This window comes from Sparus aurata, chromosome 5, assembly GCF_900880675.1.
Source record: "Sparus aurata chromosome 5, fSpaAur1.1, whole genome shotgun sequence".
Lineage (NCBI taxonomy): Eukaryota > Metazoa > Chordata > Actinopteri > Spariformes > Sparidae > Sparus > Sparus aurata.
In genome coordinates, this window is record NC_044191.1 from 806,867 (window position 1) to 834,798 (window position 27,932).

General features: G+C 40.6%; 2 protein-coding genes across 27 annotated transcripts in view; both read right to left on the reverse strand.

Annotated features, from left to right (window-relative positions):
- The window catches only part of LOC115580941 (collagen alpha-1(I) chain), a 137,396-nt gene extending 124,836 nt beyond the window's left edge, over positions 1 to 12,560 (reverse strand). The window contains exon 1 of the mRNA XM_030415680.1: positions 12,355 to 12,560. Within this exon, the coding sequence (XP_030271540.1) occupies positions 12,355 to 12,457 (103 nt within the window). The 5' untranslated portion in view covers positions 12,458 to 12,560. The remainder of the gene's footprint in view (positions 1 to 12,354) is intronic.
- A 1,372-nt stretch (positions 12,561 to 13,932) lies between these two features.
- cacna1ba (calcium channel, voltage-dependent, N type, alpha 1B subunit, a) overlaps positions 13,933 to 27,932 on the reverse strand; it is a 179,524-nt gene continuing 165,524 nt past the window's right edge. For 17 of the 26 annotated variants that reach the window (XM_030417888.1, XM_030417887.1, XM_030417891.1 and 14 more), the window contains 5 exons: positions 27,618 to 27,737; positions 22,819 to 22,857; positions 21,521 to 21,755; positions 20,112 to 20,329; positions 13,933 to 18,891 (listed from right to left, as the gene is read on the reverse strand). In XM_030417888.1, coding sequence (XP_030273748.1) covers positions 18,337 to 18,891; positions 20,112 to 20,329; positions 21,521 to 21,755; positions 22,819 to 22,857; positions 27,618 to 27,737 — 1,167 coding nt within the window. In that variant the 3' untranslated portion in view covers positions 13,933 to 18,336. The remainder of the gene's footprint in view (positions 18,892 to 20,111; positions 20,330 to 21,520; positions 21,756 to 22,818; positions 22,858 to 27,617; positions 27,738 to 27,932) is intronic. The other 9 variants (XM_030417881.1, XM_030417889.1, XM_030417886.1 and 6 more) reach the window with 2 other exon arrangements.

Sequence of the window (27,932 nt, forward strand, 5' to 3'; positions counted from 1 at the left end):
GAAGTGGGTTTCATTGCAGATTTTACTAACAGCTGAGTGAAATCTACCACACCATAACAGAATACATCTTCTCAGATACCTCAATATCCCCAGATACAGACACACCATCTTTACGGCAGTATGGCTTTTTTTAGTCAGCTTGTGATGCCCTTTGAACACAGAGGAGCTGATCCTTGTAGATCAGTGTGTTAAGATGTTTATTCCAGGCTGTGGCAACGCCTACACAGGCGAGGATCAAGAGAGCAACTAGGCAAACAGATCAAGGGCTCAGTGGCATGGGATCATAGAGCCCACCTGCTGCTATCAGCTCAGGTTTCAAAGACTGTAACCAAGCATATCATTAAATACATATCACTCATGTTTAACATATACAAAGTGTCCCTGCAGCAAAGACAGGATATCCTCTTATTTTCAGAGCTTCTGAACTTGATTACAGACATGTCGTGTAATGGCAGAGATGTTGTTTATCTGTTCAGGTTAGAAGAAAAGCGTAGAGACTGCAGATCTCTTGGTAAAGGACTCTGGGAGGCTCAGAGCTCTTAGATTGTGTTGAGTTTAGTTGAAAACTCAGTTTGAATCACACTTTGCCCAGGCAAGTAGCGCACTAGCCTGTTCTGCCGGCATACCACACCACACACCATCAAGACATGAAAAGGTATGGGCAAGAACAGAATGGACAAAAAGTTCTTCACCATTTGTAAGATTGCAGGTCGGGGAAATCTTAGCGGCTCATAGTGTGTAAACTCTGCTTGTAGCTCAAAACACCACTGTGTCCAAATACAGCCTTACACTCTACATGCTTAGGCCTGTTTTCCGCTTTTTGCTCTAATTGATCTACTGTGTTTGTAAAGTAAAGCAATATGCCATTCTCCACAAAAAAGAGATTACCCTGGGGGAATCTAAAGATACTTGAGCTATTCTAATGGATGATGACATTTTCTTTTTCACCTGACGCTGCAGGTTATGATACCTGTGATCATAGGTAGTGTTGGCTCTCCTACATTAAGACCTATTTGTAATTCCAAGCCACCTGCATTGAACAAATAGGGGGCAGTATTCCACCTTTCTCAATGTTTAGTTTTGGCATTTATCTTATACATTCATATGCTATACATTGATACATCTTGTGAACAACTCATGCTATTGATGCAACAGGTCTGTGTAAGCAGGCATACTGAACAACCATTGTAACACACACTTCAGTAAAGCTGACAAAAATTCCTTTGCAGCCACAAACTGTTTAATTTCAGTTACTGTCAACACCGAATGCTGTTCATGTTCTGACATTTATTACAAAGTTTACAAAATCTTACTGGACACTCAAATGTCACTGCTTTTGTAGAGGAACTTTTTGCCCTGACATGCTGAGTTGGATCTTTAATCTTAATATCACTGGCAGGATTTATTCATTATTTCCCTCTGATGATATCATGACTTCTGATCTTCAGCCACTTGAGACTTCCTTGTTACTATCGCTCAGTCCAGTTCTCGATACAGCAGGATCTTCCAGCTCTGCAGGCCTGGCTGTTTGTTCATGGGGGTCGAGCCCGGAGCTGCTCCTTGTTCTTTCCTGAAGCAAGAGGTTCATGATTTACTAACTCTACACAACATCTAACAGTGGCTTTACTGCAGGGAGACACACGTAATAAACCCTGTGGTGTCCCCAAAAATGTGACATCACCACCTCATAATTATAATGCCAAGTTGTTAAATTAACAAGCATTTGAGGTTGATAGTCTGTCTGCTACTGTGTCTATACAGTCGAAAAGTCAGCTATTAAAAATAAAGGCAACTAATAACTGACAGCAGGGCAAGAATATGGTGTTCTTATGGTCTTCACATGTACCTTCACATCATACTAACTGTAACAGTTTGTGTTGTCATTAGTTAACTAACTTTATGTTTCAGTAAGCAGGCAGTGTTAGATGTTACTTACTGGTCCAAAGGGACGTTGTGAGTTCATCTTTTAACTCGTCCACAGCTGTATCGGATGATAGAAAGCCTCAACATACTGTCCTCCTGTTTAGTTCATATCTACGTCACTTCTTTTTCTCTGTCATAGACATTGTTTCTTTTCAGGAGCTGTTTTTTAAAATGATAATAAAAGTCGTTTCTGCATCTTCTCCATCTTCTGCATCGTCTGCATCTTTGTCTTTACTGTATAAATAACTGAGGATGTTGATTTCTCCCTCTGCAGCACACTAGGGGCTACAGTGACTCGCTATCCCTGGTCAGGAGGACTTATTACAGAATGTATTACAGAGAGTACCTGGCTGCTTAGCAGTGGAAATCTTTGCAATATAGTACATAGGCATCTCGGATATAATGCCAGAACAGTTACTTCTTCACTCTGTTGATAGGGTTGGTTAATTTTTTTTAATGTTTTAAACCTAAATTATGTCCAGATCTTATAAAATGCACCTTTAAAGTGTCAAATAAAGTTGTACTACTACTAAGGATGTAACAATACCAAAAACTCATGGTAAGATATCATTAGGATAAATAGTCAATGGTACAATATTCATCACTATTTTAAAAAAAAGAGAGAGAGAAAAAATGACTTGAGCTATATCCTTTAATAATAAATGTGATGTGTCCAGCATTTATTGTTCATATATAATTAGTTTTTACTTTTTACTTGAGGTATTTCTGCTTTCCTTGTTCGGTGAGATAAAGAAAGTCAGTCATAACCAAAGCATCTGTAAAAAGTAGCCACTGGACCATATACAATTGCAAAACAATATAGCCAGTAGCAATCCCTCCTTCCCCTAATTGTTGTACAGCTGACGACCAAAGCCATAAAAATCTCTATCAGAGATGTATTTCCAAAACATACCAGGTAGCCTGACCTTCTTGCTCATTTCAGTACTTGCTCAGTACGAGTAGATTTGTTGGAATACTCAACTCTGGATGTCCACAAACACCCACGATTAGTGATTATGAACCCTTTCATCAACTGCTGTTCATGAATGTCCGTACAATAGCAATGTTTATGTCATGATGTCAGTGTGAAGGCCAATGGCAATGGGCTTTTGCGACTCAGTGTCAAGCAAAAATTTAGCTTGAGTTCAATATTTTCAATCCACGCGATTGTTGTTTGATGTGATTTTTCACCATTTGTGCCACACGGAGCGATTAAACTCGAATTAGCATGTCATACAATAGTTATTTTCGTACCTGTATTGAGATGCTATGTGAATTGGTTAGTCCCTCCAAGGGGTGATACATTGTGTGTAAGTGTTGTAGGCTCTGGAGATCAAGACCATAAGGACAAAGGTTGAGTTGAGGCGCATTTGTCTGTTGAAGATCTTTTTTTTTATCATTTGCAAAACTTTACTTGTAACTGTATGCTCACAGGTTGTCAGGTGTCAATAGCATTGAGTTTTTTCATGGTTGGTTTGTGCATCAAACAGCCTGCAGCGGCGCTGATGCAGTGGATTGTGAGCCTTTTGTGGTAGTTGCATTGAATCTTGGCTTGTTGGGTGAAGCAGACAGGACGGGTGGAGGAGCAGTGGCAGACAGCCAACCTGCTTCCTCCACCTAACAAGCAGGAGAAACTCTTGAATGAGTGGCTCTGGAGGATGAGCGACTCAGAAGACCAGGAGGGAGGCTGATGAGGTTGGTGTGAAGAGGTGGGAGTGTTACTACAGCTCAAACACCACTGAAAAGTGTCTGTGGAGAGTGTCTGTGTCAGCTCACGACACCAACAAAGCCAACCAATCAGAGGCAGAGTAGGGTGAGTCCCATGAGAGTGAGTCCATCTTCTTGCCTCTGTTGCTCAAACAGAACAATATGATAAGTAAAGATTACAAGCAATAACCACATGATAGGTTGTTAGAAGGTTATCACAGTCCCATGGTGCATTGCAGCTGTTTTTAATCACGATATTGCAAAATGCATCGTTACATCGGTAACTACTACTTACTTTTTGAAGAAATAATTACCTATATCTCCAGAGTTAGAGTGAAAAAACAGACAAGACAGATGCATGCTGTGTTTTACCCTGAAGTGCAATGAGCAGCTGATTGATAGTAAGCCATCCTCATTGAGGGGTGATCATGGATGTATGTTAAGAGTTTAGGATACAATGCTTAAAATAAATAAATAAATGTTAATATATACATTCAAAAATTGTTTTAATATTCATAAATAATAATAATAATACTGTCATGCATCATGCAAGGAGAAACAGGGAACCCAGGCACACAGCATCATAAACTACAGCAACATTGTTATTCATGCTGGCTCCAAAAATATTCATCAGAAGCAGTCTGAGATCACAAAAGATAGTCTAGCCAGGACTTTTCAGGCTGCTCGAAAGATGTGTCAGCATCGATTAATTGTCTCTAGTCCCTTACCCCAGCGAGCAAATGATGAGACGTACAGTAGGCTTACAGTTATTAATTGCTGACGAGGGAGCAGGGATGCAGGTTCGTGGATAACTGGCCCTCTTTCTGGGGTCGCCCCAAACTGCTGAGAGCAGACGGCCTTCATCCTTCTGGAGTCGGCGCTGCTGTTTAGTCTAGCAATTAGACAGGTGTTTGAAGCAGGTTTGACACTATAGGGACGTAGCACTCGGCAGGTCGCAGGTGACTAGAGAGCCTGCTAGTGATAAAGTTAGTGCTGGTATGGAGTCCACTAGCCTAGTTAAAGGGATAGTTCATGTTTTTTGAAGTGTGGTCATATAAAGTACATATCTATAGTCGATCTGTTTCCTACCGTAATCACCGATCAGCGCAGCCTCAGTTTGGAGAAGTAGAGAGCCGCTCCAGCACAGACACTCAGCTTTGTACTGCAGTGAACGGGTCCAGAGAAAAAAGCTAAATTAACCACCTAAAACAAGACTTACCTAAAAAAATCTATATCAGTTCAAGTGTACGTTGTATAGAGAAAATTCACACTGCTTTACATCGCTGTCAGACCGCCCTTTCTTTTGGCACTTCATGTTCTCAACCGTAGAACCTCCGTATCCCTACGCATTAGCGCAACTGGGCAACAGCTGATCTGCGAGCGGCGAAATACAGCGCGAGGCCCAGCTGCTGGACGAGAGGTTTACTTTCGATGAAAACCAAACTTAACCGACCGTAGAACCTCCGTATCCCTACGCATTAGCACAAATGCGTAGGGATGTAGGTAATGTCATTTCAGGTAATGTGGTTACACCCAACACTGCCCATGATGCTCAGGCATCTTAACAGGGGGGAGGTGTTGCTGTGAACCCACACGGGTGCGCAGTGACATTCTGACACACCTCCATTGCGAAACACCCCCACTCCGAAACACTGCTGTTCCGACCCTCCCCTCAAAACACCGCCATTCCGAAATTAAACACTGCACAAGTTTACATTACTTCCTACATCAAACACTGCCGGCCGCACTCACACAACTCATTGCTTTTTATTGCTAATAGGCCTTTGTCACTACCTTCATTTATTATGTAGTATATTTTTGCTTGCAGCAAACACATTTAAACGTTTGTCTAATCTTTTACACGCACTATCCGTGGTGCTGAAATCCCCACTTCCAGCCGCACTCGCACAACTCTGAAATAAACTGTGGCCCATGGGTGCGATCTGCCGGGGAATGACCCCTCCGCTCGTTCGTTTTAACATAACTTGTCTTTGTGGAAGGTTAACAAGGTATGAGTGGATTGAGCACTGCTGCTCAGTTTGTCTTTGAACAAAAAAAGCAGAGGAGAAGACAATAAGCTACCTATGTATTTTTGATTCAATAAACATTACATGAAATTGATTGTGTATCCATCTCTTATAGCCATAGACGGATTATCATGACCACGGGCCTACACACGCAAACTGTGCGCACGCAAAGGCGCTGTAAGGCAAGGGTGCAAAGTCTGTTACATAATTACATTTAATGTAATAATGTCCGCAAACGTAATAAACCTCAAACACCTACTAATAATACTGACCGTGTGTGCAAAATCCAGCTGCTGACCCTCCGCTCCGCTGTCACACAACGGATCCCCCGTCCGCGCTCCCTCTCTCTTGCCCGAAAAATAATTTCCATGAAGAAAACATCGCCTGACATTTAAATTTAAGTTCCCCTTGACAATACAAATCTCAAGAAATCTGGATGTATTGCTCATTTGTAAACACAACACTTATCAGTCTATAGGAAGAATCTAAAGGTTTATTAATGCAATTCATTTCAAATTCGCTTTATTGGCACGAATGCCACAACAACAATATTGCTCCAAGCACCAAGAACCACGAAAAGAATACCTAGCACAGTAAATAATAATAATAATAATAATAATAATAATAATAATAATAATAACTTTGAACATTATCACCATTAAGTTATCAATCTGCGATATAAACAAAATGCAAACATTACAGACTTCTAACCATTTTTTAAAAGTGTCTGTATTTTAATTGAGAATAGTTTTTATATAAATTACACAAAAGGAAAAGAAAATGTGATTTGTTTTACCTATTTCAGCCATAAGCGGTCATATTGACCGCACATCATTTCGCGGGATTTCATACATTGTCTCTCTTGTGTCTAACTTTGTTAGCGGTCTCCAGCTGTGCGACTGTAACACAACTTTATATGAAGAAGGACTAACACTAACAGCCTAATTGATTCTTATTTCTTACACTTACAGAACTGTTTACGACTCGAAACAATGTTATTATATATGGCGTTTCTGACCAAATGTCGCGGCTTCAAATGCATCAAATTCCCACATCCAGTTACGCAGGCAGCTGTCCAGGTGCTGAACCAGGTGACAGACAAAGGCTGCACTCTGCGTTCTGATGTTTGCTGGGCAGATCTGTCCCCCTTGGTTTCTCATCCACTCTGTTGTGGGAGATCTCCCACAGAGCAAAAGAAATACACTTTTTTCTCTCCCCGCTCGGCTCGAGCCCGGCTGAACTCTGGCTTGAGCCCACTTCACCCAGGCGCGAGCCTGCAGCCCCCGCTCCTGCTGACAACAGACCGGGGGAGAAAACAGACATTCCTTTGCTCAGAACCCATATCAGGCTGTGTCTGAATATGCACGAAGATCGGTATAACGCATTGGAGCAATTTTCATACAATTTCGGATATTTAGCATGATAAAGTAATTCAACATAGCCATTTGTCCAGCTGAAGCATAATGAGCGTTATGTCATTATTAATATGAAGTAGGCTTGTTTTGCGGTTAATCAGCCACATGATCCGTTTGAACCCACAAAGGAAAAAAGGATAAATGCGCAGCCTCCGTTTCCTTTCTGATTGTGTCCATTCGGAATGGGGGGGTTTCGGAATGGAGGGGTTTCCCCAATAGACTTTTCGGAATAGCGGGGTCTTTGAAAAAAAGGGAAACCCCGCCATTACGATGAATTGAAGTCTATGTTCGGAACAGCGGGGTTTCGGAAAGGTGGGGTGTAACCGAAACACACATCAGCTGGCGTACAGTGCTGCTCCCTCCGCTCTGAAAGGTGAGTTACATTTATTACTGGCCGTCTGCTTGTCAACATTCAGGGCAGACTTGGACAGCTGCCCTGAGCTGCTATCAGTGATCTTGATAGGAAGCACTTTGATGTGACATGAGGAGAACACAGAGCCCACAGATCAGCTTTCTGCTCAGTGTGCTTCAAACGTTACATCAGATACAACAGAGATGATAGTGCCATACTGTCTGCATGTCACACATCCAAGAGGGAATTCCCTCCAGAGGGATACCTCTATTCATTCCTTTATATGCTTCAGAAGGATACCGTATACAGTGCAGCCTAATGCCATAAATACTAACAGACTGTACACTAACTAACCAGTACCAGGAACACAGGTGCATGAAGTATCTATATAGCTGCGATTTCTTACAGCAGATCTTTTCTTTCTTGTGGAATGTTCATTATCATTAACTATTATATTTTCAATTCAGTTTAGGGCTTTTGACTAATGCCTCTCATCTGTCCTTGTTATCGCATAGTGTAACTTATCAACGGGCCTAGGGGAGAAACATCAATCCCATCAACTTGACGTATGCTGGATACAAAGAATGCTGGGAGTTGGCAGAGCCACCAGCCAGGGCTCCAGGGAAACTTTTTTTTACTAGGAGCACAGTGGCCCCTAACTGAACATTTTCACAGCATAATCACAAAATTTAGGGGCGCACACCGTAAATCAATTATATATATATATGTATGTAAATATATATATATATATACACATACATATATACATATAAACATATATACATATATATATATATATATATATATTAGGGCTGCACAAAAAATCGTTAAAAAATCGCGATCTCGATTCACACATACACGTGATCTCATTTCTACACACAGCGATTCTGAAGCATTTTATATCTCGAGCTGAATCACAAACAAATGCTCCTATTTTCCTCCCGGATTATTTTTTAAGCGCCCCCAAATGCAGCACTGCCGCTGCCTCCGCCCTCAACCTGTGGTAAAGCGTCTTTACAACACTTGATCCAGTGGAGGAAGCCCACCTGCAGTTGAGTGTTTGGAAGGAGTGAGTGAGAAGCCGTTTTTAGACAAGGCAGCAAGCCGCCAATCTGCCCGTCCTTTTGACGGCTAGGTCCGCGGTTTTAGACAGAGGGCGGCAAATTGAGGGTCTGTTTTGGTCCGCCGATTTGCCGCCTCGGAGGGTACACTTATTTCCACCTCGCCTGCTAGATGAGCAGCTGGACAGCCACTGAGATCCGGGAGATGTTAGCGTCTCTCTAGCTGTATGGTTGTGTTAGCTTGTTGTTGTAGCGCAAGCTAGGAACGGTCGCTACTTTCAAATTAAAAGCCCCCCGCTAAGAACCCAGTTCTAAACTCCAATGGGGTGCAATGTAAAGCTCTTATTTTGAAGACAAATTCGTCGTCAACTGTTCACAGCCCAACTTCGAGCTTCACGTCACGTCACATGTTTACGCCTACCTCAGAGGCGGCTTTTGGAAAAGGAGGAGTATTATGCCTCCGTTTTAGAAAGCCGATCACAGCAGCTATCACATATCACCTAGCCAAACATACGGCCCCTGTACAACATGAGGTATTAAAGGATGCCCTAATTTTTTTTTTTACTTTTGTAAAAATCATTTCTCATCCAATGATAGAACTTGGTACAAAACAAAAAAAAACATTGCTTTGGTAGAGGCATAGTAGTATGCCTCTGCCATTCTACAATGTGTTTTTTGTTTTGTTCAAGTTTATCAGTGCAATAAACATTTTGTGAAAAAAAATCGTGCCAGAGAATCGTGATCTCAATTCTAAGCAAAAAAATCGTGATTCACATTTTTTCCAGAATCGTGCAGCCCTAATATATATATATATATATATAGCTTCATTTGTTGACTCAGGGAGTCACTGTCCGGGCAGCTGTTGTCAAGGCAGATTTCAAAAATGGTCAAAATGTCAGAAATTCTGTTACCTGAACAAAAATCTGCTAATACATAAATTGCATCTTGACAGCATGGAAATGTTGGTGATTTGTTTTTAACTCTAAGTGTTTTGCTTCATAAGAGAAAATCTGATGTTTAAAAATGCCACTCTTACATTGACTCCAGTTTTTGAGATAAAATTCTGATATTTGCCAAACTTCATCAACCATGACTCCAAAATATTCTCAATTTTTTTCAGGAAGATTGAAAATGTATTTAGCAAGAATTTGATAGTATATGTTTACAGTACTGTTTACAGTCAAACATTTTGATGCACTGTAGGCTTAATTTTTGATAAATCAAAAATCCGAGAAACAAGTTTTGTGGAGGACGGTCTGAAGATGCTCTCTAGCAGGTTTGGTGACAATTGAGCAAAAATTGTGGGAGGAGATAGGTTTTATAAGTTTTACAGGTTTTGAAAAAAACTGAGTGATGGACTTCATAATTTGTAATGAGTGGACTAAAGTTTCAGCAGTATTGGGGCTACAGTTTGGTGAAAGTTTCAAAACTATATATATATATATATATATATATATATATATATATATATATATATATATATATACATATATATATATATAATATATATATATATATATATATATATATATATATATATATATATATATATATATATATATATATATACATATATATTGATGCTCTTTTTCACCACACTTGTGTCAGACTGCTCAGGCTGAAGGTGGGCAGAGCTATGCTGTATTGCATTGTATTGTATATGGTTTATTTGATAGGGACAGATACAAATCATGTGGGTTGTGCAACAATCCAACAGGAAGCATCATGGCATTTATAGCTTTAGCTAATTTCCAATGCCCATCCCAAGAGGGGCCTTTAGAATAACATACAAAGAACCTGTTTTAAGAAACATCCTATCCATTCATCTATCCCTCCACTCAACCATCTATCCATCTATACATAAGCAATATCTTCCTATCCATTCATCCATCCCTCCACTCAACCATAAATATATTAAATAACATGGTCACATATTAGCCTATCTTTCCCTAAATCTGGGCCTAGAAATTAACTAACATAATGCAGATACATGCACATACACACACACACACACACACACACGCTCACTCTTAAAATATACCCACATTTCCCTATATGTGGCTACATACTTGGTTGTCTTTTAGGAATTCCTTCATTTTGGTCCTGAACCGCCCATGACTGTGAATGGCCTTGAGCTCGGTTGGCAGACTATTCCATATATTAACTCCTTTAATAAGGAATGAAGACTGGCCAAGGGAGGTTTTACGGTGAGGTACCCTACAGTTCCCTGCAGCTCCCTATGCTGTCAATTACTTGTGGTCAGGATTGTGCATGTACCTGCGCAGACCCTTTTCTGCTTTAAATACATCCATTGTCAATCCACAACAAAGAGTGTTTTCACTGTAACTTGCTGCTAATGATTGCTTTATTGTTGAATCTACTTCACAAGCTCAGCTTGTCTGACATCCTCAGTGACATGAGCAGACAGTGTTGACTAACTACTGCTGGTCCTTTCTCTGAGGTTGTTTCTCAAACCAAAGCTGCTTCATTTATCAGCTCAATGTCAGCTAGCCAGTGCAGCCAAATGTATTATTATTTTGAGAGACTAACTCATTTGTTCACAGTTCAACTGAAGCCTTCAGCATTACTGCAGTACAACATTTTGAGACAAACTTTTGTAAACCCCACTGTGAGGTTGGACTCCTTTAGAGGAGCATTAGGGCCCTGAGACAACTGATAGCATGTCAAACTATTGATTCAGCCAATAGTAATAATGTATTTACAGTACAGTGCCAATAATGTATTACCATATGAAATATCAATAACATTTCATTATAGGGGCAGAAATGCAGGACTGTTCAACAACCTGTGATTTCTTGTGGTTATCTCTTCTCTCCACCCTCTGATTTAACACAAGGTGCAATTATGGAAAGAGAAACCTGATGCAAAGACTGCTGGAGTTTCAGAAACTACAGTTAAATGCTCAGACTGAGCCTGAGCTTGATCGTAAAGAAAAAACCTGTCTGGAGACAGCTTTGTGCTAGGAATGGCAACAGCATTGTGTAAGCTTTAGTCAACATATGTGTAGAAATGTTGAGAGAACCCCCCCGACTGCTCACAGAGGTGGTGCTGTACTGCCCTTTGTCTCTGTGAAAGTTTGATGACAGGTTACCACAGGAGCAGATGGTGTCTTAGTAGAACAGCTGCTCTCAGTGGAAAAAACTGGTATTACAAGTCAATGTCACAAATCAGCACAGTGTCTGCACGTTGGAGGACTGCTGCATTGAAGAAATTATTAATACATTGATTAAAGAATAAATGAATTACTTCAGACATTCTTTCTTAATGTGACCTGTAAACTCAATTTGGCCAACATGACATGTAATAATGTCCAATAAACAGCAACATTACTGTAAAAACATCTTAAAGGAGAAGAATTATAATATTCAAAGCCACAATGTTAATCTTTACAATATTAATGAGGTAATAACACAAACTCAGTAATGTGTATTTTTCCATAAGTTAATAAATAAGCTGTTCTCAGGGGAAATGAAGGTCCCAGGATACTGTTCGAAGGTAGAAAGGTGGCAGGGTCCACCACATACAAACAAAATAAAACAGTAAATTGTGTTTTCCCTTAAAGTCAATTTCTTCATTCAGTTTATTCAGTCATGAAAACAAAGAGAGTTTGACTATTCTGTTTGTTTAGGCAGAAAGAAATCAGCCAATGAAGATCTTTCTCTGCTCATTAACATTTCTCCAACAAAACTACAGAATGCTCCTTTTTATTGGAATTCAGTATAAATATTACAGTGTGCTACTGCAGGTAGCCCACTATTGCATTATTCATAGTAATATTTAAGTGGAATCTTTCAGTGTTGAGAAATGTATTTTCCAGTCATTTCCATGAGTGTGTTAAATGAACCTACCTGTCCGCTGGAAACTCAACTTGTCTCCATAGAAAGGCGTCCCGTCCAGAGCCAGCACGTCCACACAGAGCAGCAGGAGGTGCAGGCTCCCTGCTGACAGCATGGCCTCGTGTGTCCGCACGGCAGCGTTACAGAATCATCGTTCAGATCTGTGTTCGACTGAACCTCTCTCTGCTGTCCGCTCCATCACCAGCTGTGAGACTGACCGCTTCTTTATCTCGTTGGTCAAGAGAGCGAGACCGCAGTTAACTTCCGGTCCACATTTTCAAAACAAAAGCCACACCTTGAATCTGAACGTGAATGTAACACTGCTGAAAGACACAACAGGACCAAATCAGCTCTGATCTGGTGATTATGAGAATATGCTTTAGCATTTTTAGCAAGTGACAGATTCATGTAACCTCTTCAATTTCAGTTCACTGACCGCACACTTTAATACTGAGTACTGAAACTGGAAAAGGAAGAATAGTTTAGACTATTTAATTTCACCCCCATTATGTCATATTTTATTGTACACTAGCCTTGTTAAACCCCAGACTAAAACAAATGATTATTCAAATGACTATTCATTTCTTTCAAATCTTTTCATAAGTTATCATTTTCAATTACACATTACATTTGAGGCTTTGACATTTACACATTTAACTTAAACTTATTATTGAGACCAACTACTGATTCCGCACCAAAGGTTAGTGGTCTATTTTTGGGCAGAGACCAAGCTGCTATTTAAGTTTGGTGGGAATCTGTTCAGTAGATTTGTATAACCTGCTGACAAACCAGACAACCAAAAAACAACTGACATGGAAAATAGTTAATGTACTGCAATGTAAGTAGTGACACTATTACTGTATGCCTAACAGACCTACATTCCTGTGAATAGGGTGAAGTCTGCTTGCATTAGGATTAATTGTTATTTTAAAAAAAAGTCAGATAACTCAATCTGAAAAACAAATATACTCCAACACCTTTGTCAAAACAGACTTTTTGACTTGTCAGCTTTATAGTAACTATCATTAATAAATGGTACATTTATAGTTAATACTTATTTCACTGTTAACAAACTATTAAATTACTTATAAACCATTTATTAAGAAACTCTCTATAGCCCACTTCCAACTGATGTTCATAACACTGCACATGGTTTATAAGTACTGTGTAGATAATCTATAAACATTATTTAGATGGTCATGATAATTGCAACTAATGTTTATAAAGCTGGACAACTACTTAATTAGTGGTTGACAAAGTATTTCATTGTTTGCAGACAGTGACACTATTGACTCAAGTTAAATCAGCCATACATATCCTATCTACTGATGATGGTTATTATAATATTACAAATAACCCTAAAACAAACAAACACAAAAACAGCTGCTCTGATAATGCCCGCAGAACAAAAGACCACAGATATATCATCAGTGATCAAACAGAAGTTGGACAAACAAATCTTCCCTCAACCTTTTTTGTGGAGCTGAGCAGGCCTCAGAGCAGTGGACTCAACATCCTTCTCATACAGTTATCCAGCAGATCAACAGCTGCATGCCAACACTCAAGTCAAGTCAAGCAGAGAAGAGGCAGTTTGATTTCATTCTTTTTTATTTCAAGGAGCTTTGCTTCATACAAAATGTTTAATGTAGAAACAACTTCAGAATTCAAAGTCTGGCCAAGAAACATAAAATCAGGCAAACAAACATTTCACTGACTCCCATGACCCAAATAAAGGAATGTTCCTGCTCTGCTGCGTGGGGTGGAGCTGTCAACAATGTTCAATACTGTTTTTAATAGAAATTTGTCTTTTCAACAAACCCCACAGTTTATATCAAATATTAAAAATCAACAACAAAATAACAAATGGTATCTAAAAGTACTAAGTTTTCTACATGCACATACACTGTTAGAACATGCAAACATTTATTATTTTCTCAAGAAAGAGCCACATCTACGCTGCCAATGGTACGCAGAGACAGAGAACGGATCGCTTGGATGTTTGGTGGCCGATTGGTCCAGGCTTGGGCACATGTATGTTTCCTTTGACGCAATATAGAGGCCGCATAGTTGCAAAAAAGTACAGATATATATATATATATTTTCTATTTTTTGCCAAATAGACAAAAGTTTTAAAATAATGAATCTATCTGCAGAAGAATGTGTTCCTGTCTTTGACAAAAACAATCACTTTGACATTAAAGACTGATTCATAAAATCCTTTTTATTGTGACCTAATAGGACACACCTCCCATTTTCAGCCATGGGCCTGTCAATGTCATTGACATTGTTGAAGTGGGTAAATGTTATGCATGCAAATATATGTATAAAGTTGCCGTACTTCTAAATATTCGAAATAATATGTTTCTTGTTTACACTTTGTGCCTTTATGCATTTGAAGTCTTTTTTGTCTGCATGTTTTTGTCAGAGCATTTTTTCTATAAAACATTTGGTCACAATCATGCTGAAGCCTGAATCTGAAGAGACCAGCATGTAAAGCTACAGAATGAATGGAGAAATGGGTTTGTCTTGTTGCATAGCCCTACTCTCGTGTCTTCAGCTTGTGTCTGGCCCCTGTAGTGTGTGGCTCTGTGGTTAAACGAGGCCCCCTTTTTTCATCTATTATACAAGAAAACCTCCACAGATACCTTCTAGCCAATCAGCTGCCGTACGGGTTAAAATCTTTCCCTCGCGTTGCAGGTTGCTATGATGTAAAAGCACAGCAATAGATCCAAGTTCACAAAAGACAGTCAGATGTTGATGTCAGTCGTGTGTATCAAGCAAGTTGCATATAACAAATATTGTTTACATGTCCATTTCAGAGCAGAGTACAGTTTCAGGCAATAACAGACCCTCCTCCACAGCTCTACGATTCATAGATGTCGTGAAGATGTAATTTTAGAAATCAGATCCCCTCCCGACCACTGTTAGTCATCAGTCTGTGGTGTTTTGTACATTCCAGGAGTTCTTTTGTGATTTCTCTTTTGCACATTCTTTTGCAGTCTCACAGAGCCAGGTGGCATTTGGTCAGAATTTTAAACTTTGTTTATTCTTTTAGTATTTAATGCTGTTCATAGAGTTGAGCTTGCAGGACAAGATTCCCTCAATCTGCCTTACCTTGTCCACAGTACTTTAGTTCTAAAGAGATTTCTTCCTTTACAGAGAGAGGGTTTTAACAAGTCCAAGCAAAGGGCATCAATTTCTTGCTTTCAATCAATGTATGTTGACATATTAGCTGTGTCCCAAATCCTTACAACACACTAAAAGTAGAGCTTGGCTGATATATCAGTTGTTCAATACGATGTCAGCAGCTAACGTTTCTGCAAACCACAGATGCGTCCCCTTTTTTGACTGTCATTATGTTACATACGATGTTGATATCTGTCCAAACGTGAGATTTATTCTAAAACACAACATTTCCCTAACCCTAACCAATTTTTTTATTCCTAAACCTAACCAGAGCATAAGCACAGTGAGAAGAGAAGAAAAATAAACAAACATTACCTAAGGAAATGAAAAGTATTGACGTGGTTTGGATGAAATGTACTTTGCCAACATTTATTGCAATAATTGGGTTAATATAAGACTATCACAGGCATATTAGCGTATATGTATGTATCCGGTATACAAACTTATGTGAGAGATTGTTGAGCACAATTAAAATTTGTATTCCTAAGACTTCATTTCTACACAATGTCGATAAATAAGTGCCCTAGAACAAAAACTCCTGCCATTCGGTGCATCTCACCTTTAGCAATATTGCGAGGGACAATTTTTACCAATGGTGGTAAGGTGGTCTAATCTCCAAAAAAAAGGTTCTCATGCATTGGACTATCCATCAACATCACTCCAAAAAGTCAAGCATTTTTTTGTATACTTACATCTGAGAATACTTCATTGTTTCCAGTGTGACCGCACCAGCTTGGAGTTAGTCTGTGGTATGGAATTGGGACACCTATAATAATGCTATTTGTTCTTTATGTGGGATAAATGTGTCACTCTGCCACTTTTACAATAGTGTTCCTGCCTGAGTGAATATTACACAGCTCAAGAAAAAAACCTCTCCATTGTGCCACCAGAGCCTGAAAGAGAAATGAATCAGATCACTGTAACATTTGAAACGGTACAGTAGCTGCTGGAAGTATCCTGGCATGACATCACAGCATCATTTTTTACCAACTATCCATGAGAGAATGAAAAAAAACAACAACAAAAAAAACATCATAACAAACTTCTCTCGAAAATGCAAAATATATTTGCAACAATGTTTACCAGTGTTAATTTTAGTACCAACACACACACACACACACACACACACATGCACACCCACAATTGGATCCCCCCTTGCTACTCTGGGCCCACACACTCTTTAACCTCTAAGCTTCAGACTCCAGCTGACCAACACGCACTGTGTAGTCCAAATAGCACAGGAGCTCGATGGCTCACACTGTGAGTCCTCACCAAAAAGAAGAAAGAAAGAAATTCTACAAGTTGGTCAGAGCAGGTAGCTGGCTGTGTCTAAAATCTATACATGCACACTGTGTTACTGGCATTGATGTAATTTAATTGATATATTGATGCAGTCTCATAGTTGTTAAATGCTCGCATAGCATTTCCACAATGTGGATTCATCCTCATCCATACATGAATTTATGGTTTATCAAAAACAAGAAAAATAATTGACTTTCATAAGGTCATTTTTCCATTCCTGTCTTTTAAGCAGATGTAGGTGTCATTTCTCTGCTTGCAGATAAGGCTTCCTGTACAACATGTTTTCCTGCAGAGCTACATACAGAATGAACCAAACATCTACTCAGGTGTGGATGCATTTGACGTTGCATCTTTTTCTACAGTATATCTAAAAGGATAGGCACTTTGTCTTAAAACATCGCAAAGAAGTCTGTAAGAAACATTAGACCTGAAAGGATGGCAAACCGTAAGCAGTTCACATAAAACACAACTTTGTTTTCATGTCATACAAAAAACGCACACAATGAAAAGAGAACATCTACAAGGAAATTTTTATAGAAAACAAATCAGTCAGTCTCATACTTTTCACTACCATGCGCTGCTTCACTCTTGAAGTTTGCAAGAAACGTTTAACTGTCCGTGTGACAGCAAATCATCTGTTCGACTGACACAAAGGGAATGTCATAAAGGATTAGGCATCATCATGGAATGGTAGAGTCCTAAACTACAGAACTACACAGCTGTTTTTACAGTGTCTTGATGTCTTTGAGGTTTGCCAACATTTGAAACTCGCTTCACTAAACTATTGACCTGTTATGTATGACTTGCAGTGCCATCACCTTCTGCTGAAACCACCATACTGACTCTCAAACACACTTCAAACCTTGAGCTACTGTCCATTGGTGTCTCCAATTAATGAAACTTTAGGTTTAGCTACAAAGTTAGCTTCCCACACTCCTCCACTCCCCCTGAAGAGTCCTGTTTGTAGCCAAGCAGCATGCGCAATGCAACTTCTATCCAGTTTAATGTGAATAGAACTTTACTGCTCAGTTATCAGAAACAAATCACCTTCAAGCAAAACAGAAAATATATCAGAATTCGAATGGTTTCCCTGGAATATAGACTGGAGAATGCCACACAGCAGCATCCAAATATTCATTTCATTCAGTGTGGAGATATTATCATCCTTATATATATTCTCTGTTTATCGACGCTGTTTGAGGATCAGTATGGTGTGTCAACACAATGCTGAAGTCTAAACAAACCAAGCTACTTTAAGAGACTCCTGTTTCAGAATGCTACTTGCCCTTTGATAATGATGACGCCTTTTTGTTCACATTCAAATGTAACCCACTTCCAGCTTTCTCCCTGTCGAGATGTTGAGATCTCAAACCTTTGCTCTCCAAGTTAGGATTCAAATACAACATTAAACACACAGTGACAATGTAAACTAAAGACTTTAAAGAAGATGATAAAACTCATCACAATTCCTCAAAAATGCATTAAAAAGGTTGGTTTAAAGCCATGCTAGCACCATTCGTCCTCCTCTGCCTCCTGGTAATACCTGGGTGCCCTGACGCCAGAGCCTGGGCTGGTGCTGCCCCCAAAGCTGAAGTGGTATCCATTGGGCACCCCAAGATTCTGCTGTGGAGCAGGAAGCAGGGCCCCCATCATGCGAGGCAGTGCGGTCCGAGATGAACGACCGGCATGGGGGCTGGGCGTCAGTGACGCCGCATCCTGGAAGACATCCAGCTGGTCCCGGAGGCTGCTGTACAGGCTACCCAGGGCCTCGTCATGGCCCTGGCCCAAGAAGGGCTCAGAGCTGATACGAGTGACGGGGCAGGGGAAGTGACGGGAGCCGCTGTGCCGGAGGGCATTGTGCTCCGACAGGCCACGGCTCAGCCGGCCGGGACTCAGAGAGGCCTGGCTGGACACAAAGTGCACAGGGGAGGAATTGGCAGTCTTGTAGGCCACCCCAGGCCGCGGGGTAAGGGGGGTCTGGGGGAGCTGGCGACGCCCGCGGCTTGGCGTGCTAGAACTGGAACTCAGTGCCACTGGGCTGCCTTTAACCCAACCACTGCCCTAGATGAAAATTGGACAAGCAATTTGAAACGATGAGGAAAATATGTAAGAGAGAAAAGAAAAAGGGAAGAAAACAGGGACAGGGCCGCAGGAGGGAGGAAAGGAAAGGAAAGGAAAGGAAAGACACCAAAATGTGACATGTGATGACATAAAAAGATGACAGAGGACAGATGAGATAGATAGAACACGGACAGAGCAGACAGAAAGGAAAAACAAGGGTTAATGGACAGGCAGTGACAGAGAGACAACATGGATGGAAAATGATGAAAAGAGAAAGTGGGAAGAGAAGTGAAAGGCCATGAGAGGCTGCACTACAGGCAGACAGAGGAGAGGCAGCTGTAAGAGCATGCAGACATATTGCAGTAACACACAAACATTCCAACAATCAATACGCTATCTGGGCCATGATGTTGACCTGCTGTACTAGTCATCCTAGTGTTCAATGTGCAGATTAATTGTTGTTGCTGTTGGATATTAAAGAATACCAAGCACATTTCTCCTTAATTAACTTTCATTTCCTACACCTGATCAACCAAAAGAAGGACAAAGTGTACATGTTGAGGACTATTTTGAGCTGCAGATCAATCACCATTTGATGGTCCAGTGAGTATTTCTGGCAGTGGAATGGTGTCTACTTTGTGTGTGTGTTCGTGGTAATAAAGGAACATGATGGACTTTCCATAGTGTTTGGACTACAATGGCGCTCTATGGCACCTAGAGATAATGAGTACAATTTTCTTTCAGTCTAACTGAATACTATGGTACATATACAATAATACATTTTTTACTATCTTTATTGTTCAGTTCAGTCATAAGTTCAGTTCCATTCAGTTCAATAGTTTAAAATGAACTGAACGAGCAATAATACATATGGTTGTTATGTTATATTTATTCTGTCCTTGTTTTGTGTCAGAAGTTAGAGGTAAATATTTACATCTGGAGGTTGAAGGAATGAAACCAGAGGCCTGATTATCATATTAAGTTCCAAAACGTGTCTGAAAGAAAACCTTTCTAGAAACTGTTATGAGCAGCAGCAGTGGCTTTGGAGTGTGGGTGCTCTGTGGTCTAAGTTTTTTTTTTAATCCTGTTTAGACTGATATGAGAATTCAAAGTCAGTCAACACTGTCATATGAATTTCAAACTCAACAAAACTGTTCAGAATCCCCCTCACTTGGTCTAAAGCCCTGTCTGGTCCTGCTCTATAGGCCTCGCCCTCCCACCTGCTTGCTGCTGGTTTCCTGCACCTCGCTGGGTGAGGCAGCACAGCTAGCGGTGGCAGATTTGGTGTGGCAGTGCTCTCGGCTGCAGTAGCGGTCACAAGAGTAGTAGCGCTGCTTGTCGGCCGAGGAGTGATGGTGTTTCCGTTCATGGGAGCGCCCACGGTCATGGGCTCGCTCTCTGGATGCAGCTGAGTCAGATGCTGGTTCTCCTGTTGCACCTGTGGAGAAAGACAGTAAAGCAGCATGACAACTGATTTATCTGTTTCCAAGATAATCTAATCGTAACATTTGTGTCTCTTGGTGTCAAGACTTTGGCTCTTTAAGGCTTTAAGTGCCAGTCTTCTTGTCAAGGCATTGATTTATCTTCAATAGGAATCAGCTAAATGGAACTCAGCCATCATTTCAGTTCATTATTCACACCTGTCTTCTTCATAAAGTGGCATGTCAGTAGTGTCAGTAATGAGGGGAGAGAGACGCAGAAAAGGTCCCTCGATGGAATTGTGCATGCCTTCGTATAACTGATCCATAAAGCATTAGTAATGTCATTAGTAACATCTGATAAATGCTTTAAAAAGGTGAAATGTAACCCAAATGTCCCCAGGCATGTGGAATTTAACTGCTGCTGCTTCTTCATGCACAACCCAACCAACTCAATGATACTTTAGACCTCATGTTAATCCTGTAAATATCCTTTATTTAGTCCATTTTATTCTTATCCATTATTCATTCTTATAAATCTTACTTGTTTTTGTGTCTGAGTACTTAACTGGCTGTGTACTTAGAGCCAAACTCTCACCAAAATGCAACCTAGGCTTTTTTTGTGAATGTATATGAGTCAAACCTTCGCGTAAAAGCATAATTATGATGAAAGAGGCACTTTTAAGATTTACCGTAGTTTCGTTTTCGGGCAAACTAATTTTCAATGGGAGTGCTTGGCCACTTCTATGCTAGCATCAAAATCTCTATTTTTAGAACAGTAAGAAGTCTCGACACAACATGAAACTTTGCTGGTAGTATCACCAGGGTCTCTACTCATGAACACGAGCATTGAGAACATTGTTTATGTACACAGAGTTTACTAAAAAGAGTATACATCATCACATCAATATCAAAAAGTAAGGGTTGCATTTATATATATATATATTTCCCTGTTATAATTTACCGTATTGTTTTATCTGTAGTAACTGGGGTTTTTTTTTGTCTTCCATGTGTACCTTTCAAAAAATGCCTTCTTGAGGGGTCCTTGAGGAATTTATGAGGGAAAAAGTCAAAAACTTAATGAAAGCAATGGACATGAGAAGTCCTTTCCCTTTTTGAATGATATAATATCCAACAGATGGCACTTCAGAATACTGTCAGAATACTCTCTGTGTGTGTGTGTGTGTGTGTGTGTGTGTGTGCTGACTAACCAGCAGAGCTGGCTGGTTGTCCACCCAGAGGTGTATCCAAAGACCTCTGCCTTTTCTCTCTGTCTCGGTCTTTATCTCTCTCTCTACGGTGGTGGCAGCGATGGTGATGGTGATGGTGGTGTGGTCGATCCTGGCTGGATTTCTCCAGGGTGTAGTCCCTCAGGTTGACCTCTTGGGGGCGCTGTGGGGCTGCAGTGGAGGCTGAGCGCTTCATTGGACTGGTGTCAGGAACAGACTGAGGAAGGATGAAGAGGAACAGAGAGGCTCACTGAGAATCATGCTTGACACAAGGTTTCAGTACTTGTGATTCTGATATAACATCTGACACAGCAGACTTCACCCACAGCTCTGACTTCACTGCATTGTTATTGTCTATTCAAGGATGATGGAACAGGTCTTCCACTCAAATCAGAGAGAGGTGATTAATTTAAAGGTGAGCTAAGAGAGACTCCCTACATTCACAATCGTTTGTTAAACATGTCTTAACTCACAGGTGTCTGTGAGATTTCTGGACACAAAGTAAAGAAATGACTGATACGTTTAAAGACATGGGTTAGAGGCTTGGTAAAGGATTGGATAAAGGATAAAGTCCTCTATCCAGTGAGAGACTGGATAGACCAGTTTCTCTATTATTGTTTCTCAATTTTAACAAAAAAAACTCTGCTCATGTTTTACCGGGATCACAGCAGTACAATACCACAGAGGACTGTAAAGTCATGCCTTCCATAATATTTCTGAGATTTTGTATGGGTCATTCTACAATTTCATTCATATAAAGCACAAGAATTAAGACTGTCTTAGTTAAAATGGGGTTCTGCTGGGGCAGAAGCTCAGCACCTCTAAAGTTCTGACTACAGCCCTGCAGGGACCCTGTTTACATTTCCATCTTGTGACATCATGTACACAGAATCAACTGTATGTATGATCAGGTAGAATGGAAATACACTGTTATCAAACATGCTATACTGATTGAATAAACTATACAGCACTGAATGCTCACACTGTAAAATTACATAATAAGTAATGCTGTTAAGTAACACAGGCAGTGCAGTCTGACAGGTGTAATTTCTGATATCACCACTGGGAGGTATGAAAGTTGGACGTTTTCAAAGCCTACACAAAGCACAGGTCATGCTCACGATCCAGAATGACACTAGTTGTATGGTGATACAGTATTAACCATGTGACAATGACAACATATCTGAGTTTGACAGGTCACCCAGCTGGACCTGATACATCTGCATGATGTCCCACCACAATCAAGTACATACACATGTTGTGTGATAGCTTGTACATACAGCTAGATGGATCCCTGGAGAGTGGCGTGAGTTGCTCCACTGTTAACAAGAGAGAGATGAAGACCAGGAGAGGAGCAGAGAGAGAGTGTACAAGATCAGTAAAAGTTATTATTTGTGGTTATAGATGTGTTCATACATTATATCATTATATGATGTTATATGATATTATATTAAGTAAGGTGGTTGCAGTCACATCTATTGCTGTCTTCTATGATGTCTTTTATGATGATGATTTATGAACTACTGGTGAGCACCAAAATCAGAAATTGTCATATGCAACACATAGTGGCTTAAGGTATTATAAGTTCATTATTGAAAAAATGTATACATCTTTTTATACAATCAGAATTTTTCTTATTTTTAATGAATATCCTGAATTTAGACTACTAAAAGTAGTACACATATATTAGCAGAAAAATGTACCCCATCAGCACCGGGAGTGAAAATACAAAGGAAAGCAGAATATTCATGTTAAAGTTGCTGGAACCTCTAAATGTTACAACTTCATCACATATACAAGTAACAGTTTATGCATTCCTGTGACTCTGGGAGCTGTGTTGTAGCAACTGTTAAGGTCCCCCAATACACACTGCTCCAATGGGGAGGAGGCCAGATTAAGAGCATTTCACAGATGACACATGAATTGGCCAAATAGGACCTGCAGGACCTTGTCTGGAACAGGGAAAGAGGGGACTCCACCTGTAAGAAGCTTGCCAGCGAGCATCTAGTGGAAAGGCCTTGGCCCACGGGGAGTCAGGCAAAGCTATAAAAAACTAGATAGATACTGGTCATCGTGAGATGGGTGGCAGGTAAAGACAGGCATCCATGCTTCTGGGGATGTTGGATGTCAGCTTTCTGTCAGGGAAGGAGCCAGAACTAGAGTGTAAGATGGGGCAGTACCAACTAGAAATAGGTGGGCTCACCAGTGTGCACAATACTGAGTCAAACTCCTAGGGAGGAGCGGGTCTCTGTCCTGCTCTGGAGGCACCTGGTGGGTGTGGGTACACTGACGAGTCAGTATTGTTCTCCGGTAGAACCAGAGAGTCCGCACCTCAGACAGGACTCACTGTCGTTTGTGCATATGTACTGAAAATAATGCCCTCTTAGAGTTGCATGGTGGTTTCCAGGGAAATATACCGCCAGGGACTCTATAGCTCACGTCCTCCGAACATTGGAGTAGTCCAATGGTGGTGATGTGTGTCTTCCCGGCACTCACTCTCTGTGCTTCTTTCAGCACATCAGGGTGGCTGTGACTCTCAGAGATATCTCTAAGAACATATAAGCCTCCATTCCCTCTGTTCTTGCCTGCCTGGCTTGTTATCTGGAGAGGAACCGACGAGAGCATACACTGCTAATTAAAATGGGGCTCTGCACATACTGTATTAAGTAGAGATGCACCGATCAGGATTTTTGGGGCCGATCACCGATCACCGATCACTGAAAGCAGTATCTGCCGATCCCGATATTGCCGATCACCGATCACAGCGTCAAATCCATAAATTCTTCTATATTGTTGTCTTGTGTAACTTTCATATATTTAATTAATGATTCTTTTTACACAACATTGACATTGTATTATTAAGTATAAAAATTAGGAGATGAGAAAGTATCATGAATTGACCACCGTTTTATTGCAGGCTGAGGCAATGTGCAATATTTCACACTCTAGTGGCTCTTAGAGACAACTTGGACTCAGCTTACACAGAGTAACTGTAGCTTACTAGTGGGAATGCAGTCAGGGAGGGAATTTCATCATTTTAGGGGCAAGTCCATTTGGCCTGCACTTTTTTTGTCAGGGGCACCAAGGCCACATGACAGGGCAGAAAGGCCACTGAGTAAAATGTGTTGATTTACCTTTCAGACTGATACCATAACATCCTAATTTATAATAAGACATGGATTGTGTATTAAAACATTTTTTAATACCAAAATCAAGTTAAAGTTACATTAGAAAGTAGTTTTTGTTAAGTAGGGTTAGGGTGAGGTGAGTTTTGTGACACCTCACTGAATATTAGTGTTACTGAATATTTCTCCCAATAGAAATTCCCCAAAATTATGGCAAAGCACATTTTTTCCAAACAAAAAAAATGTAGAATAACCAGCAGGAGACCACTGATGTGTGGAGTGATTTTGGTGACACTACACTCTGAATAATAGTGAAGTTATTGAATATTTTTTGTAGTTTCTCTTTTCAGTGTTGCACTTTGTAGACGGTCCCTGCGCCCTCGTCTCACAGCTGGCTGACCATACAGACCAGAGTTAATGTCCAGACGCTCGTTTTGATTAACATACGGTTGTAGCTCGTTGTCTTCCTCACTACGGTAGGAAAGAGCCGTCGTTTGTGTTTTAACAAGGTTTCACTTATGAGTTATTGATCCGGGAAGTTCGAATCTGTGAATATATTTCCAACTTTACCGGACTAAATCCTACCACATAAGTCAGTTACGTATCATGTCAAAACCGGCTGCGCTCGCTCGCTGTGCTGTAAGTTTCGTTCTTCTGTTCTGAGACGCTGCTGCTGTTTGAGAGGCTTTCACGTGAGATCATCGTGATGATGAGACTCCACCTGTGCGAACCGCGGACTCACTGAAGTTACTGTGAGTGACTACTGTGCACTCAGGTGGCTGTAATTAAAGGCAAGCCCGCTACACTGACCGGGCCAGGGGCACAGAGGCCACTGTGGCTGTACGATGAGTTTTTTTTCACGCTGCATCAAGGCCAAAGTGCGGCAACAGCGGCCATGGCCGCCGTGAAATTCCCTCCCTGCATGCAGTCAGTGCACTGTCTCTATATTGAAACGCCATCTAATCGGCCTGATTTGATCTATTTTGAGAACTCCGATCAAAACCGATAGGGGCATTATCGGCCGATTGCGATCGGTTGCCGATCGATCGGTGCATCTCTAGTATTAAGAGGTGATGAAACTGGGGGTTTGTTTTAAAACAAGTCCTGGCTACTTAAGTTGTTTAGGAGAAGACTGCAATGCTGGTTTGCTGTGTCGCTCCAGAAATGTTTTGTGGGCTACATTTTGTGTGTGTATTTCATCAACACGGGGGTAAGGAGATGGCTTATTTTAGCTTTTAGGTGAACTTGAACTTTAAGTTACGTAAAAGGAACTGAGTGTGGGTTTTATTTTCTGTTCTACTTGACTGTGAACAGAGCAGGAGGCCAGACTGCTCCATGTCACCACAACACAAAGAAGGATCTTAAAGAGGAGAACGGGTCTTAACAGATGTCATATCTTGATCCTGGCAATGCTGAGCTCAAATTAAGCGAAGGCAAAGCAATCTAGCAATGGTGAAAGATAAACTGCCGTGACTGAGACTGGAATCCCAGAGTTCAGACTGGACACTTCAGTTCCCATCACACTCTGCAGCAAGCAATTTCCAAAAGGCCAGCATTAATTGAATTGGCCAAAGGATTTCCTGCCCTCTGTTCCAAAAGGTGAGAAAAATAAGACAGCAAGTCAACAAGGCAACCCCCCGCCCTCGTTCCTTACATCCTCTCATTAATCCCCCACTCTAGATTCTCTCTCTTCTACAGTAACCCAATTACTTTCTTCCTCTACCAGTAAATCTTGGGCCCAACGTCATTTGGAGCCACTATCATCTATTCAGTCGGCAGCAGGAGAAAAACGATACTGGACAAATAGCTGGCAGCCTGCCAGGATGTAATCTGATTACCACGGAACTCTCCTCTGCAGCGAGGGCAGGATCAACAACGGCTCTTCCAACTGGGCTGTGAAAGGAATGCACTTTAAATGAATGAATCGATCAACATCAACATCACTCAGGAAATGAGGAGCTTATTATATTTCTCAGGCTCTACTGAAAGATTCATTTAGAGGTTTTCAGCCTTAACTGGATGAATAGTGAGTCCCAGCTAGCCCATGCTAATTCAAGCAAAATGTTTTGGTTTATTCTCCACCACTCACTGAGAAAAACTAAGAGGAATTGTACAACAATATCTGTTAACGTTAAGACAAAAAAATATTGTCGGTACGGAGAAATGGACAAATAACAAATGACTGTTTAAATGAAATCTTATCCATCTGGAATTACACATGTAATGCTACTGATTTCTAAAACAGCATCCTCTGCTACCCAAATCATTTCTATATGCTTGACTCAAAGCATTTTCTCTTCATGCCTGAGGCTCCAAAAACAAACCATCAACCTGAGATCAAATAGATGACAGTACTCATCCCAGTTTCACTTTTTGTTTCATTTGGATATTTCTGGTGGTTTTTAAGCCATCAGTATGAATTGGTTCAGGATAAATGTATGTTTTTTAACCATTCAACCTGTTAAACATCTTAATGTTGCTATTTGCTAAATGAATATTATCACTTTGCTCGTCTCAAGCTAGAACCTGAAACTTTTAGTGAAAAAGTGAGTAAATCCAGCCTCTGCTTTGGAATGGAGATGACAGGAAGCTGTGATAATACCAAGTGAGCAAGAACAGTATTTACTGTGCAGAGTCAATCTGTTGATTTGATGCCGAGCAAAATGATGTGTGTGAACCACTGCAGTCTGCTTTAAAGAGATACAGTGCCTTCTATTTCACAACAGAGGAGAACAACACGACATCATAAACAAATGCACAACATACTGTAAATGAGACTCACATCTTACAAACGTTAACTACAATAAAGGTCTTCTTTTTGTTGACTAAACCTACCATAATATACAACTGAAGTGTGATTATACATCATACGCATTTTTATCTAATGACTAAGACCACAACTTAATCAAAACCAGGTTACAAAATGAGCACAGGTTTGAAAACTGAGGTGTTACCTGCAGCTCAGCATTGAGTCGAGGCATAGAAGCAGCTCTGCCCTGGTTCTCCAGACCTGAGCCTGGGGCTGGGATTGTACTGCTGGCACTGGTCTCCATCTTCCGCATCTCCACCGACTCCTGCACACAAACTTGATTCCATTAGCATCATTGGGTGGACCAATTTTTTACTTTTCCTCTTTCCTTTTCCTAAAGCAACAGTCAGATGATAAACAACCTAAACCCCATGATGATGCTTAGAGCTGAACTGAGCGTGTTCTGTATCTGTTGTTGTACTGGTGGAAATGGACATTAGACAGAATTCACTAACAGTAA